General features: G+C 43.3%; 1 protein-coding gene across 1 annotated transcript in view; it reads right to left on the reverse strand.

Annotated features, from left to right (window-relative positions):
• Fgf14 (fibroblast growth factor 14) overlaps positions 1-8,753 on the reverse strand; it is a 624,212-nt gene extending 615,459 nt beyond the window's left edge. The window contains exon 1 of the mRNA XM_076872331.1: positions 8,546-8,753. Coding sequence (XP_076728446.1) covers positions 8,546-8,753 — 208 coding nt within the window. The remainder of the gene's footprint in view (positions 1-8,545) is intronic.
• Positions 8,754-16,360: the final 7,607 nt, after the last annotated feature.

Here is a 16,360-nt window from a genome sequence, read left to right on the forward strand (position 1 = left end):
ACCTGAATAGTTAATCTGAAAACTTAGCTTGTAATGCACTGCTTGACTCCTCAAACAGAACAAAGTATTTTGTACAAAAACACCTGCTATTGATAAAAGAATTGTAAAGAATCACTAAAAATCATTGCGAGTCATCTTTATTGTAAAGCATTTTTCCCATTCCTAAGAATTTTCAGATTTGAAGTCAAGACAAATGAATTCTTTATCTAGGGCAACTCTCCTAAAACTGACGGCTTGAATTTTAACCTAGAAATTTGTTGAAGTTTCTGACTTGCACTAAGTTTCCTCAGCTCCGCAATATCAAGTCAGGAGAGGCTTTACTACATTTCAAGGACGGGGGATGCATTACTGACAAATGGCCAGAGGATTGTGGCATCAACACTGGTCCAATCAAAACCTGAAGGTAGAAGTTCTAGACTCTTCTTTCATCCTACTTCTCAAATTTAAACCCGCCCACTTTGATGGACTCTACTTCCTTTCCTGCACTTTAGTTTGAACCGCATCATGACTCACTACCTTAGTTGCTTCATCTATGGCCTCTCTACCTTCCATCTTGACTGACTCAAAGACACTTTCCCCCCTGTGGCCAGAACGGGTTTCTAAAGGGTAAATGTGATTATGTCACACAGAGTGCACAGTCTGTTCTTGAACTTTCTAATCCCACCACCTGCCAATTCCTACAAACATCCTCTGACTGCCCAGTGGTATTATAATTTCTGGCACACAGGTGCCTTTCCCAAGAGACTAACTCCCAGTGGTTCTTCCCAACTGAGTTGTATTCCCTCCAATAGGCCTTCCAGGATCTCTTCTTTGGCCTTAAAACTCCTTCATCTGCCTACAGCTCCCAGTATCTATCACACCATCAGAACTGATCCAGCTCTTCTTCTCTCCTGCAGATTCCTTGAGGGAAGAACTCTTTTCACCCCTTCACTTCCAGCATGAAGTTGGAACATAGTGACACTTTTTAAATGTTCATTAAGTTTTAAAGGGAGATTATAGTTACTACTCAGTAAAACACTTTATATTGGAATACACCCTGAAAATAATTTTCTCAACTTCTTCATTTACAAATGAGGTTTTAAAACATAGGTAACACTTAAGTGATTCTTTCCAACAACCCAAAGATGAAAGAAAGAAAAACAACAGCGTCAATGGTCACCCCACTCCTCAAGAATGTTTAGAAGTCTCTAAGGAAAGGACATCAGGAGATACAATGGAAATGGTGGAATGCCATCTATTTTAGCACCAACCACAACACTCAATGACATGCAGGAGGCGCTTCCCAGAGTGTCCCAAGTAAAACAAGAGTCTCTTCATCCAAGGCTCAAAGTGGCTGTGCCTGCACCTACAATTCCATAACTAGCTCCTGGAAGTCACTCCTTGCCCTGGCACAGTGGCCACCCTTGTAAGAGGCGCAGGTTGTTCAGGATCCTAAAGGGGGCTGTGTCTGATAACAGTCCGACGTTAGAATCCTACTTACACACACAGTCCAGGCGGGGTACCGGGAAAGGAGGGACATGGGACTGGTGTAAAAACCTAAGTTTATTGAAGCCTAGAACGTTGCAACAAGCTGGGGCTGGGCTAGCTTGGCCTCCTCAATGCCACTGTCCTTGCAGCAGAGGAGACAAGCCCCCAGAAGCCCAAGGCTGAGACCAGCCAGCTCATCCCCTGCGGGCAAGGCCTTGGGCTCAAGCCCGAACGCTCCGCTCCCGAGGCCCCCTGGGGAGCGGCCGGGGACAGCGGCCACCTGTGGTGGGGACAGGACTTCCCTCCAGCGCTCAGGCCGCCAGGTGCACAGGGGCCGCGCCGGGCGCCAGCGAGGACCCAGAGCTCGGCCAGCGCGCAAAGTGGCTCCAGCGCCGCGGCTTCCGGCCGCCGCGGTTTCCGTAGCAACGGCTGCGCTGGCCGTGGAAGACGCTCCCGGGGTCAGAGGTCATCTCCGTGGCAACGGAAACTTCCCGCGCTACGGCAGCTCCAACGGGCCGCTTCCGCCGCATTGCGTACCGGAGCCCCCGGCGCTCGGTGGCCGGGGACACGCTGCTGTGCCGTCCAACGAACGGAGGGGGTGGCGGGGCTGGGGACGCTGGCCGCCCCGGCACGCCCCGGGAAGCCCGCCCTCCAGGGCTGCCTCGGTCCACCTCGGAGGCCCGCTTACCTACCGAGGGGCTCCTAATGTGGAAACAGGACCGAGGGGGCTGCGGCGCGGGCCGGCGCCAGGCTTTGCAGAACACAGATCGTGACACAGTTCTCTGCCCAAAGCCGTGGCTTCTGCCAAACTTTCCCGTCCCCGACACAAACTCCAGGCCTCTGAGCCGAGGCCACAGCGGCCCAGCACCGCCACCTTCTAAAGTGGCTCCAAAAGGAGCAAGAGAAACAGATGGTGCAGGGTTTGGAAGGACAAGGCGCTCTCAAGTTCGAAGATGAGTGCTTTTAAAATTGCTAGAGAATGAAATGATAGGGGGCGACTGCTTTCAAGAGATGGAAATAGAGAGGTTCCTTAGCCACAAGGAGGATCCCAGTGACCATCTTCAGAGGCAGGAGAGCAAAAGAGAAAAGAACAATGCATTCAACTTTTACAGGAAAGGAGGCGAAAATGAAAGATTAGAAAAGAAAACGAAGACCGGAACCCAATGGTGCACCAACCTTTTGAGATTTTAAGGCAGAGCATGCCTGAAGGCAAGAATGTGATTGGCTCTTTAGGTTGTATTTTTGAGAAAAGCTCCAGTGTGAGGAATAGATTGCAGGCCTCAAGTTTTGAGATTTAGAAGGAAGAGTATTATAAACTGTGGCCAGGGCATGTTTGCACACCATGTTTCAGGTGGCCTACCACAGCCAATGAAGAGCCTGATGTTAACACCAGTGACACCTTTCACCATTATTATTATTATTATTATTTTGTTTGTTTCTTATCATTTAGAAGCCTCACTCTTGGGTAGCCCTATTAGAAAGAAGTAAGCATAAATACTATCAGGTATAGTCCCAGAGTTCACTTTTTCAGAGACTCCTGTTTTGCCCTATTTATTTTACTGAAATATATTAAGAACCTGCCTCCTGTCATAAGCAGAGTTTTTGCCAGGAGATAAGGATAAAGACAGTAGTGCCCAACAGTTGTTGGGTAGATTTTCTTAGACGATTTTAGTTGAGCAAACAGTAACTTCCATGTTCTTCATAAAACGTGTGTTTGTTATTCCTCCTATTGTCCCCCAGGCTTAGAAGGCCCTAAGAATTCCTCCTTTTAACTTCTTTTCCCTTCATCATCCTACCTTTTACATTCTGACTTAAGTAAAGAAATTAGTTTGTAGCAACTAGAGAAATATTCAGGGAAAATATCAGGAAGTAGTTGGTCCCTCAAAAGCATAATAGCAAAAGTATGTTTGTATCTCTAGAGGTATACTAAGGAACTGAGAAGTCTCCCCCAGGAAATTCCCTGCCCTTCAGTGCCCAAGTTCAACTCATAACTAAATCTGGTGCATGGTATACAGACTAAAACCTCATGAAAACCACACAGATTACAACACTAGACAGGTAGATACGTGAGTAGATATATCCCTTACCCACAGTCCCCACTGAAAGGGAGTAAAACGTTCTTACCAGTTGGGGTAAAAGTTTTTATTACAAATGTAAGCACATTGCAATGGCTTAAAACTTAATAAAGGAGATCCTGCTATACTGCTTAAACCTCCCAACTGCTTCCTCTTAGAGCATAAGAAACTATTTTGATTAAATGCTTCCATTTTGAGACATCTACACGGTATTTATAGAAAACTCTTGAGTCAATTTGAGTGGGGTATGATGCCAAAATGTGCAAAGGAGTGAAAACATTGGTTGTTGTCCTTGTTACCTTAATATAAGAACATTTCACAAAAGTCTCCAGTGTTTGTGTTACTAAAACATGGAAGACTGTGTTCGAACATTTTTAAAAAGTGGTTCAGTGTGGGAATTTTGTGACGTACAGTATAGGATTAGCTTCAGCACCTTCTGAAAGTAATGCTTCATTTGAACAAATTTTCTCAGTCAAGGATGCTAAGAGAAGAACAGGCTGTATATGGGTACAGCCAAAGTCATCTTTATTATTAAAACTAAGTTTAGATTATTAAGCATTGAATTTTATATTTGTTAACTTATATAGAAATTTCAAAAAAGAAAAATCCATTCTACCAACAAGTCAGTATTCAGAAACCTATCTGAATGCCATTTTTTGGTTTTCGAAGTGGCACAATTCTGCGCAACTCATTTTGCTCCCTCAGTAACTAAAGCTTCTTGGATGGAGTCTAAGGACAACTCGTCGTACATGGAACCCCACTCCCAAAGCCAAACATGTTAGAAAAAGAACCTTACACTTGTTTGGTCTTCTAGAATGCAGTCTGAATTTTACATCTTGGTTTGCCACATATTTAGTGTGTAGAAATTCAGAAGCTGTAGCCCATTTGTGGTTCACCCTACTCTACAAAACCCAGAATGAGTCTACAAGCTGAGTAAAAAGTGCTTACTCTTTTACTTCCCTCTCCCCATATTTTCTTACTTTAAAATTCCATGACAGCAATAGATGTAAAGCAAATAACTTTAAAAATACAATGTATATCTAAGTGAATAACAGTGGCCTACCAAGTGTCTTGGGTACCTTTGGTGCCTGAAACAGGTTAGTGAAAGACAAAAGCAGAGCTGAAAGCTAAAAACAACAGGAAATGTAAAGTGCTAATTGGTACTACCAAGGCCTGATGGTTCCATTGCAGTTACATGGCAGAGAAAGAGACTAATCTCAGAAAAAAAAACACTCCGAACCACGAGTTTGTGGGATGTTCTGAAGTACTTAGCAAAACTAGGTCTAGGACATCCTCTTCACGCCTATCCTCTTTGCCACTGACCCATGCCCAAAATCGTAGCAAGTCACAGGGGCTTGAGGATGTCCTGTGGTAGCTTACTAGATATGTACATTTGAGAGGCCATTGCTTTCTTTGCTTTTTTTTTTTTTTTTTTTAACTATGTGTCTGAACAGATGGCAATGATATTACTTTAGTCTTTATCGTGGACTTTATTCTTTCAAGCACATTCTTCTCACGCTTTGCTTCAAGATTAGTGACCTAGATTATTTTCCAAACTGGCCTGTTATACACACTGGTCAGTACAAACTATCATACTGGTTCAAAGAAATATATCAAGTCTCCTCCAGGCAATATAAATGACTTAGACTTAGTATTTCCTGTCCAATGATTTGCCCAAAATACAGTCACCTTGCATGACTCATACAGTTAAAGTTGCAGCAGGTAACATTTATTCTAAATGCATGGCTATTGCTCTACTCAAAGTGGGGAAAAATAGGACATTTAATTGTGTGTGTGGAGGGGTGTTCATTCTCTAATAATAGTTGAACTGTGCCATATTGGGTATTTTTAGGTAGCAAATTTATATCCAAGATTTTAAACTATTGCAATTTACATTAAGTATATGTAACAAAAATACATTTTGCATGTTCTTTTCCAGTTAAATTTTACATAAAAACAACTATTAACAACTGTAAGCACTATGAAGCTAATAATAACTTTTGGATAGGTGAATAACTTCATCCTTAAATTCACACCTTTATTATCTCCTTATTTTCACATCAACTTGATTATATAGCAATGCTCTGAAATTCCTCCCAGGAATTTTTGACCAAACTACCCCACACTGCATAATTTGCGGAGACTGGGAAGAAAAATTAATATTTATCTCTGAAATAAGAAGAGGTGATTTACACCAAATTTACTGGTACTTGCAGTATTCTGCCAAGCGTCTTAGTTTGAAACCAGTTAATTGTCCTCTTTTTAGATTTAAGATAACATAATAGGTAGTAGTCAATCTGTTCTTTTTGGTTTTAACAGTTAAGAGGATTTTAGTCTTTGTTTTATTTTAATTACCCAATTAACTTCTTAGTTGTACTGCTATCTTGGGATCAAAAACCTGCAAACCATTTTAGTCCTCATGTTAATAGCAGAAGGAGAATGGAACTTGCCAAGTGCAATACTAAAAGAGGATGGCTAGTCATGAGTTTGATTCAAGCTTAAAAGAAAAACTTTTAGAAGGTGAGATAGTGTGACATAATAATGTCCCAGTTTTAAAAAATCTACTAAATGCTGCAACCCCCATGTTGGAACTCAAATCACTGGCAATCTAAGATTAAACTCCCTGATTGGTTGTGTTGTAAGGCACATCCTGAGTTAACGGGGCACTTCATATACAAGTACTTTAGTATTCATAAGCTGCAAATTAAATTGCTCTAAAAATAAGCTGTCATTTGTTTAACACTTTCCAAAAAGCCTGAGAAAGAGGGTGGGGTTATTCGAGAGAGATGAAAGTGGGTGGGGTGAGGGGAGTGTAATAAAAATGTTTTGAAGGGTATTTAGGGGGAAATTAGTGTTTTCAGTAAAATCATGTATAAAAGAAACAGAAAGGCCTACAAAGATACACTGCTCTTGGGGAATTATTTCCCACTCTCAGGCACTATGGAAGGACTAACTTCAAGGTCCCTAGACAAATGGCCAAATCTAAACAACAATGCTTTTACAAAAGTAGTCCTTTCTGGGAAGACTGCTAAATCTTTTCACAGGAGGACATGAGAGGGCTTCAGAAAACCAGGATCCTTAAGGTGTGAAGCGGGAGCCCTTCCCCTCCCAACTGCAGCCCTGGACCTGCCCCACTTTGGGAAGTCCTGTGAAACAGTGTTGCAGATGTGGATTGGTTTTGCTGGAACCAAGCCTCAGCAAGTGTCCCTGGGATGCTGGAGGTTGGGGGACACCTCCTAGCTGAAATAGCAATGCACATGGAAAGGTGAATACTGCCTTTCCCCTGGGCAATTCTCAGGGGGGCAATACTATTACAGGGCTGCTAAAGGCTGAGAAGTTAGGCCAAAGAAGGATGGGGGTGGGAGGATGGTTAGACCGGGGATAGAGCTGGAGCACAAGGACCAGGGTTCCAGGACAGAGACAGTCTGCTGCACCACGGAGCGCGCCTGGCAGGCAAAGGCAACTCTCAAAATCTCCACTGCCATCTCAGCACCCCAGCTGGGGGCAACCTCCTCCGCCTGAGTACGTGAGCATCAGTGAGCAGCGGCCCTCTTGGACCGACTAAAAATTCTGTTTCCCTCTTGCTGCATAAGTGGTGCTTAAAGGGTGCTCAGTCTCCACGCCCACTGCCTCCCTCCCCGCCCACCCACACCTTGTTCTCCTCCTCTGCTCCCGCTGCACCCTCAGGCGGCAGCCCCCTCGGAGCGCACCACCCCAACTAGCTGCATTAGCAAAGTTCAGAGGCTGGGAGCAGGCAGCCACTTGCTGCCCAGCAGAGTGGGTTTCGGGTACCAGCGCGGCCCCTGGCTGAGCTCGGGGTGTCAGGGTGGCCACAGAGATCCATGATCTACTGCACCGCAGTGCCAGCTTCCAGAGCATCCAGCGCCGGGCTGCCACTGCAGGACAGCCGGTCCCGCCCCCTCCTCCCCACACAGCTCCAGACACAAACACAGGCCGGTCCCTCCCGGTCCGGAACTCAGTAGGGGTACTCTCCTAGCCCCTGGCTGCAGGCAGGCGCTGTTCCGGGAAAGGCGCACGCAGCCTCCTCGCCCGTGGTGGCCGCCACCGTGCAGCCCGCCGGCCTGGACACCCCCCGAGTTGCTCGCCCACAACTCGGCCGCCCCCAAACGCTTCAGACAGAGAGGAGGGGAAGTGAACCCCTCGCCGGCTCCCCAAATCACCTGCATTTGCATTTCTTATGTAATGTACTGCAAGTTTCCCTGTTGGAGCCCTTTAGAATCCCAGCGCAGGATCACCAGGAGACTGAAAGCAGGGTCTCTCTGCCCGACTCATCCCCCGGTGGGACTCAGGGTTTGACAGTGCTTTCTGAAGAGGGGATTTAAATGACATATACGAGAGGGGCTGGGCTCGTCTTCTCTGCCCGGGGTTCCCTTCAGGCATAAACCCTGCTCAAGTATTCCCAGTGGCAGGATGTGTCAGAGGCAGACAGAGGGAATGAGTTAATACTCGGGCACCGAGAGCGAGACGGGGGAGGGAGGCGGGGGCTGACGGAGGAGCCGGGCCGCGAGGGAGGGGGCCTCTCTTACTTTGGTAAAGGTGATCGAGGTGGCGAATATTGTGCAAGCTAATCAGAAAGTCTAGCGCTACGTCCCTGAACCTGCAGCAGAAGTACGGGAGAGCTCGCCGCTTTAGCTCCTGCCAACTACCGAAGCTTCGGCTGCCTTGGGCACAACCTTAAACCGTAGCCCGTCAATATTCCACCAAGCATAGGCCACCAAATACATTTAGGAAAAAAGAAGTTTCCTCCGCCCTCCTAGTGATGGATCGTGTCACAGCCAAGAGATGCTGATAATGGTTTTCGGGTTCGCAGACGCGGATCCAGCTGCTACTTGTTTATTCATGCAGCACCTCTATATGCAACACTGTCCTGGTTCCTTGTATGTTTCCCTGCCTTCCTGCATAGCAGAACTGCAGATCTAGCTCGATGAGCAACAGACAGGTTATTATGAGGAAAAACATAACATGATGCATGTTTTGCTTACCAGTTGGGTTCTTGTTTTTCTTAAGACTCTTGCCACAAAGACACTGCAGCATATGCGTTCCTTTGCTGAAAATGTTCCAAAGAAACCACATTGATTTGGGCGAAAAGCAATCCAGCAGCTTAGACACCCTGAGAAACAAGAGATCCTTGTGGTTGCATAATAATAATTTGAAATCAGTTCTCCTGAAGAGGGGCACCGGTTTTACCATAGGAAAAACGATAATATTCCGGATCTTCTCCCAGTTTTTTCCCCTCACGTGGTATATTTCTTTGAGACTTCTCAGTGATTGTTTTTTCTCGGCCAGGGTGAATGATTTATCCCCCCTTGATCACCACTGGATTATTACCAAAAGGTTGGGAAAAAAATCCTTTTTCAGCATGAAGTCAAACAAAAAGGCAAAGAAATCCCAACTGAGACCAAAACTAATCAGGGAGAGCAGTAATGCACAAAAGATCCCCGAAGAGAAAACCATAGCCTTTTACTTGATCGTTATGAGGATGGGTGGATCTGCAGAAGGCAAAGCAGGATTCATCTTACTGAGAGAAGACTGCCATTGTGTAGCCCCTAGGAGAGAAGGGGAAAAAAAAAAAAAGGAAAGAAAGGAAGGAAGGAAGGAAAAGGAAAAAGAAAAAAAAGGAAAGAAAAAAAAAAAAAAAAAAACACCACCACACACACTCACACACCAATACCACCTCCGGGACTGAGTCCGGCAGCCGAAGACAGAGCCTCTCTTCTCCCAGTGTCGATTTTTTTTTCTTTTCTTTTTCTTTCTTTCTTTCTTTCTTTCTTTTTTTTTTTTTTTTTTTTTTTTAATAATCAATCGCCAGTGCTCAGTGGGATCGGGTTGAACCTGCAGTTCTCAATCACCACGAAGAAAAGATGCAAATCTAGGTGCCCCTCCCCTGGTCAGTCTCCTAGTAGGTAGAGAGCTCCACAAATCCCCTTCCTCCTTCCTCTCACTCTTCCAGTTTCCAACCACCGTGAGCATGAGGAAGGTCTCCCCTCCGGATTCCTCGCCCAGCCTCGGATGTGAGTTACAGGCATTGGAGGGAGGAGGAGGAGTTGAAGTTTGCATTGAAAAGACTGGCTTTCCATGACGTAGCCACGTGCTCTCAGACCCGTCACCAGTGAGGTGCTTCCACCAGCCGGGGAGGGCACTGTCACTGCAGTCTCTGCCTGGGCCCCTCCTGAAGGCTTCCCACCAGCCCGCCCCGGTCCCAGCCCTGGCCCCAGCCCCTACACGACCCTCTCCCTCCTCCGCCAGGCTCCAGCCGGCCTGCTGCTGGCTCGTGAAGCCAGTCTAACAGCTTTTTGTTAAAAGTGGATTTGGAAAAAGAAAATTAACAATTATAATGAGTAAACCTTAGAAAATTCATGGGGAGTGTGTGTGTGGGGAGTGTGTGTGCAGACAGTTTAATAACATTCCACACAGCCAAAATATTACTTCCACTTTAACGTTTTCAAAAGGAGCTTGGAAAGCAACTCAAACGTTAAGGAAAACCCAGGTTCCTTGAACTCTTATTATGTGAATCCTACTTAAGGTGCTGTTTGAAAAATGTAAACTAGTTATAGGACAAATATGTATTTCTAGAAAGAGCCTGTGAAAAGTACAGCCACTAAAATCTAGAAACAAACTGCTTTTTTGTAGAGAGGGTCATGTATATGCACATGAGAAAGTTCATGCCTTTTCTAAAGACTACCCAATATCTTAAAGTATATTTTGGGAAGAAGCACCCTGATTAAATCACATCCTTTTAAACTGCTTATTTCTGCACCCTTTAATTGAACATTAAACTCGCCTTTGTTTACTCCCCATCTGCATGTATCACCCACACCACAGTCTAGTCCAACAAAACGGACACATTTTCTACTTTCATCACTGTATAACTCAGCTCTCCACTTACCCAGGAAAACCAAAGGATTTGAAATAGAGCTGTTGGTTAATTTTATTTAGGGGAAAAAAATGCAATAACAAACTTCAGTGTTTCTACTATTAAAAATTAGTAAAGATCAGCAGAGGATTTTGGAGAAGTTGACCACTCTCAATCCATTTAGGTGAATGAATTAAATTTACACTAGCTTACTTCCACTTTAATAGGAAAATTGACACAATAATTTGAACTCTAATTTTAAAACATACATTTAAAGGCTCCAGGTTAACTTTTAAAAAATTAAATCTACTGTCTCAAATGCATGCTATAATCAATCTTACAAGCAACAGAAGTAGATTTAAATTTATGTAGATTATATAAATATAATCAATTTATGCAATGATGGAAGAGGCTGGCTTTGAAAATAACTTCTCAATTATCAGTTGTCAGAAAATAAAAATGTAATAAATAATTTCCCAACTCTCTGAGTATTCCAATAAATAAAAGATATTTCCAGACATTATAATTTGTATCAAATACCCTGACCTTTGGGGAAAAATCAGTCAATTTTAAATTAAAATAGAAGAATTTAAAACAAGTAAGTTTTATTAAAGCTAAAAGTAGGAAAGGTAACTAGTGATGGCTTCTACATGTCAAAAGAATCATATTGATTAAAGAATTTACTAAGATTAATTGCAGCCTAAAAAGCTTGGAAAGAAAAGGAGGGAATTAATTTAAATTAAATGAATTTAATATCAAATGATTTAATAGGAAGAAGCATACTTGGAATTACCATGAAGAGTAGAATTCTTTCTTGAAAGAATAAAAGTGAGATAGCATTGCCTAACAATTAGGAAATGAATTTTTTATATAAATCATGGGCAGATACCATATATTGCTTCTGTAACACTCTGGTGTCCTCCAGGGGGTTCCAGAATATCCCAATATATTACCACTGGGCAAATGCAAAAGAAACAGTTGAATAAAAAAAAAATATCTCCATCACCATTTTCACAAAAAAGTAACTCTCCATCAATGTTTTCCAAACTCACTAGGCTCTGTAAATTTTCTGAGTTCCCCAGGATATTTTACAAGGACAGTAAAATTTGGGGAGATGTTCCCTAATTATTGAATCTTCTTATATGCTAAGTCTGTATAAAGAGTATTTCTCAAGCCAGCTCTTCTTGAACCTACAATTTCCCACTCTTCTCTATACTGTTAGAGTGAATTTATTCCCTATTAAAATGAAGAATGAGGCCGGGTGTGGTGGCACACACCTGTAATCCCAGGAGGCAGAAGCAGGAGGATCACGAGTTCAAAACCAGACTCAGCAATTTAGAGAGGCACTTAGCAACTCAATGAGACCCTGTCTCTAATAAACTTCAGAATAGGGCTAGGGATGTGGCTCAGTTCTGTGCCCCTGAGTTCAATCCCTGGTACCCACCCCCCACCTCTGGCAAAAAAAAAAAAAAAAAAAAAAGAATGACTGCCAGAAAGCCATGGTTTCTTTCACTACTGATTGGTGGAGACTATGATCCAAAAATATTATGTTTACAAGAGTTCCAGACCATTATTTAAGTTTCATTTTGCAAGATATTAAAAGGTTTGCTTGCCCTGAGCTGTACTATGTTCAAATCAATACTAGATGACAAAATGGAAACTAATGGAAGACAAAGGCAAATTTTAAAACACATGTAAGTAAAAATAAGGAAAGACTGTAAGAATTTACAGTAAAATATGTAGAGCATTGGTTAAAAAATTGACTGTTTTTATCAGGCTAAAGTAAAATAAACCCAATACTCACAAACAAATTCATTTAAAAATTAAGCTTCCCTTTAGTATATAATAGTAAACAAACCTTAAAGTAAGTATAATGAGCAGAATTTCATGATATAATAACATTTTGGTTGTTTTTTGTTTTTTGGTACAAGGGATTGCACCCAGATGTGCTTTACCACTGAGCCACACCCCCAGCCATTTGTATTTTGAGACAGGATCTCACTAAGTTGCTGAGAATGGCCTTGAACTTGCAATCCTCCTGCTTCAGCCTTACAAGTAACTGGCATTACCAAGTGTGCCACTGCCCCCAACATAACATGTACATGATATTTTAATATAGAACATGGAACTTTCACAACATTAGTTCAACATAAAACTATTTCACCATGTTTTTTCTATTTGTTGCCAATTTTTACTCTTATGTTTCTCTTATTTTAGTAATAAAACCTTAGCCCACCACAGTTTTGAAAGGACATGTGGGTATCTAGATGGAGAACATAGTTCTTAGGCTGTCTTATAATTAAGTCTGGTCAGATGATTAGATTCTGACCAGTGATGTGTGAGCAGGAGTGACACGTTCAACTTCCTCAACACATTCTTCAAAGGAAGTTGTTAGCCTTCCACTTCTTTCTTTCCTCCTTTCTTTAAACAGCAAAGTAATGGCATGAGCAGCTTTGACAGCGAGGATAGGATCACACACCAAGAACAGTGAAGTGCAGAGTAGAAGAAACCTGGCACCCTGGACAGAGCTACCTGCCCCATCCTGAACTGCCTACCTGCCTACCTGCCTGTACACTATTAGATGAAAAGAGAGAAACTTTTGTCTTGTCTGAGCCTATCTTGGTCCCTCTGCACTGTGTAACAAAATACTATAAATTGTAAGCTAGAGAAATTTATTTCTCACAATTACAGAGGTCGAGTAGTCCAAGGTCCAGCAGCCGGCAGGCCCAGTGTTGGTGAGGGCCTGTTTCCTCATAGCAGTGCCTTCTTGCTGAGTCCTCACATGATGGAAGGGACAAGGAGCTCCCTTGGCCCTCTTTGATAAAGCCACTAATCACATTGATGAGGGTTCCACCCTTCTGTTTCAATCGCCTCCTAAAGGGGCTGCCTCTCACTGTTATCACATTGGGCATTCTGTTTCAATATAAGCATTTTGGGGGGACACAAGAATTCAGACCAAAGCAGAGCCATTGTGTTTTTGTGTGACTTTGTCATAGCAGCTTATCTTCTCTGCTGATTTATGGACCAGACTTTAATTGATAAAACACACATACTGGGGTTATTTATTTTTAAATGATAAAGAGCATAAGTCCATGACATGGCTTGATCCAGTCTACCATCCTCCTTTCCATCCACTGGGGCATCTGCTTATCTCTTTGCTGCCTTTAGCAAGCGCAGGCTTATCCTCACCACCAGGAAAACATCTGCTGCCAGATCTTCCTTCTCCTGCCTCCTCCCCTGGCCTGTTCCCTGCCCATCAGATGCAACCCATGACAGTTTAGAGCTTTGACTGTGGGGATAAAGCTTTGATTACTGGAAGAACAACAGAGAGAAAAGTGATTGAGAGAGTTGGTCCTGAAGGAACTCAACAAAGAAAAAGACCAATGTATACACGAAGCCCTCAGAACTATTCACCCTGCACACCTCTTTCAAAAAGATGGAGCTTTGTTGTGTGCACACTTATTCCGTCTCTATTGGTGGTGTGAACAATTACTATAATTTTTTAAGGAATGATTCTAAATTCCGCCTCCCTGTCTTCCTCCTTAGTACCTGTTCTTCCTCCCCTCATGTTCCCACACTGACTCAGAGCATAGGAAACCTCTGTTCCTCCTCCTGGAGGGAACAATCTAGAAAGGTACCTTGGGTCTCTCTGCCCCTGCCAATTTCTCACAGTAAGAAAGAACAATTCCTGGACTAACACAGCCCAGCCATTTCTCCTCTCTCTCTCTCTGTGCTCTGCCTGTCTCCAAGAAGTTTTCAGACTCCTCTGAATCCTCTCTTCCATGTGGGAAGGCCAGGGCTTCCCTTCAGCAGCAGGTCTGCAGCCCGTGCTCTCTAAACACTTTGCAGGGCTTGGAGCAGGCAACACCGGCCACACAAGCCTTTCAGCTTTGGTATCAGTGTCTTCTGGTCAAACTCCAGCTGCCCATATCTCTACCTCTGAGCCTGAGGGAAGTTCCCTGTGTCCAGGCTCTCACAGGAAAACCTGGGGATTAACACTCCCTAAGACCATTTCCCTGCCACTAATACTTGAGCTCCCCTGCCTGTTGGGAGAGAGAATGATGACAAGGGTGTTTACATCATTTCCTAGAACTTCCCTGTGGGATGAAAACAGGCTTCCCAATGGGGGAGCTGCTTGTCACCATGCTATTGGTTCTCTCCACTTTCCCATGTTCCCCCCACAAAAAAACTACTCACACTATAACCATTGTTTTTTAGTAAAAACCAAGCCAAGACAGAACTGAACAGAGGATGCAAGGGTTCTGGGTGTATGAGCCTGCCCTCTAGAGCTGGGTATTCTAGGATGTTCACTGGAATTTCCAGATGTAGGGGGCTTCCTTAAGGAGACCAATTCTTTTTCATGGGTCAAATTTCCTTCCCCCAAACAACTTTATCAGTAGTATGCCCATCTTTCTTCATATTTGAATCTGAATTCAGAAATAAGAGGGAAGAGACAGCATTAATTAACACCTCTTTTGACCCCCTCAATACTAAAAATAATATAAGAAAATCAGAGAGTATGGTGCTAGAACAGTAAACCTGCCAAGAGACACAGGCAAAAGCAGGTGAAGTCCCTGGAATCCTCCAAAATATGAGCTTCTCTTGGAACCATGCCTCAAGGTTTCATTTCTCACTGAAATGAACGTTATCTTAGCCCATACTGCAGCGACTGATAATAAAGCCCCAACTCCCTGCCCGACCAGCAAGAATACAGGGGAGCATCTGAGGCAGATAGGAGTTAACTATTCCCAAGTAGGTCTGGTCCTAGACAATTTGAGGATGCAACATAGCTCATTGTTTCAATGTCTCTCCACCTTTATAGCCTGTGTCTCTTATTAATAAATGTGTCAGACCTTCTTTAATGTGATTGAAATTTCCATGTGAAACATACATCTTGGCACAGACTATCTCAAACTGCACTTTCTCTCCACTAACCCAAATATTTGTTATAGTTTATTCTAGGGAAATGTGCCCCCAGCTGGAAATCATTACTGTCTATGATTTGAAGTGTTCTAAGATGAGACTGCTTTCTGAGCCTAGAGTATGGTTCCTTAATTTCTGTGACTATTGAAATAGGACAACTTTGAATCTATCATTTTATATTACTGGATAAATTTGTCCACTGAACTTCTTCAATTTAAGGAGAGATTTATATATTCCAGAATGCAAAGTATTATTTTCTCTGGATACTAGTTTGTAAAAATTGTATAACTGGGTTGTGAGCACAGCATTATTGAATGTGTACCTAAATAGAAGAGGAACATTCTTCTGTGTGATGACCTTTCTCAGCTCAGCACCACCAACACCCCGTTCTCACCTGAAAAAGCCGAAAAAATATTCCCACAACATTTATCTGTGTGGTTGAAGGTAGCTCTAAAATGCTCTCAAATAGGACTCAGATGCCAAAAGAAAAGAGGCCACTATTCTCTGAAGATGGCTGCGGGTTGACATGGGATTCACACTGTATTCCTCAACAGCCCTCATATTGCCTCCATAGCCTGAAACTCCTAAGAATCCCAGCTGCTCCCCAAACAACTTCCTGACAGCACCTGTTTTTAAGGCTTCAGTCTGAGACCACAGATGATAGTTCCCTTGACTTGATTTCCCAACTTTTCCAACAGTTCTAAGTCCCTAATTCCTAAGCCAAGACACTCAAATCAGAAAAAAATCAAGTGAATTCAATTTTCCCAACTAATTCCAGATATACATGCAGTGTTTTCTCTGCTGCAATTCTAAACATCACAGGCCCCTGGCACCTTGCTGATAAGGAATTTGCTTTGAGTTGGTGATGATTTGCTTGACACCTAAACATCTGGTATGACAATGAGAACATCCACCCAGTAGACTCATTTTCACCCACATTTAACCATTCTCAGAGCACCTCAGCCTGGGCTTCCAGAAAGCCACATTTTGGAGAGCATCAAGATGAATCTACGGCATATTG

The sequence above is a fragment of the Callospermophilus lateralis genome, chromosome 12 (genome assembly GCF_048772815.1).
Source record: "Callospermophilus lateralis isolate mCalLat2 chromosome 12, mCalLat2.hap1, whole genome shotgun sequence".
NCBI classification, from domain to species: Eukaryota; Metazoa; Chordata; class Mammalia; order Rodentia; family Sciuridae; genus Callospermophilus; species Callospermophilus lateralis.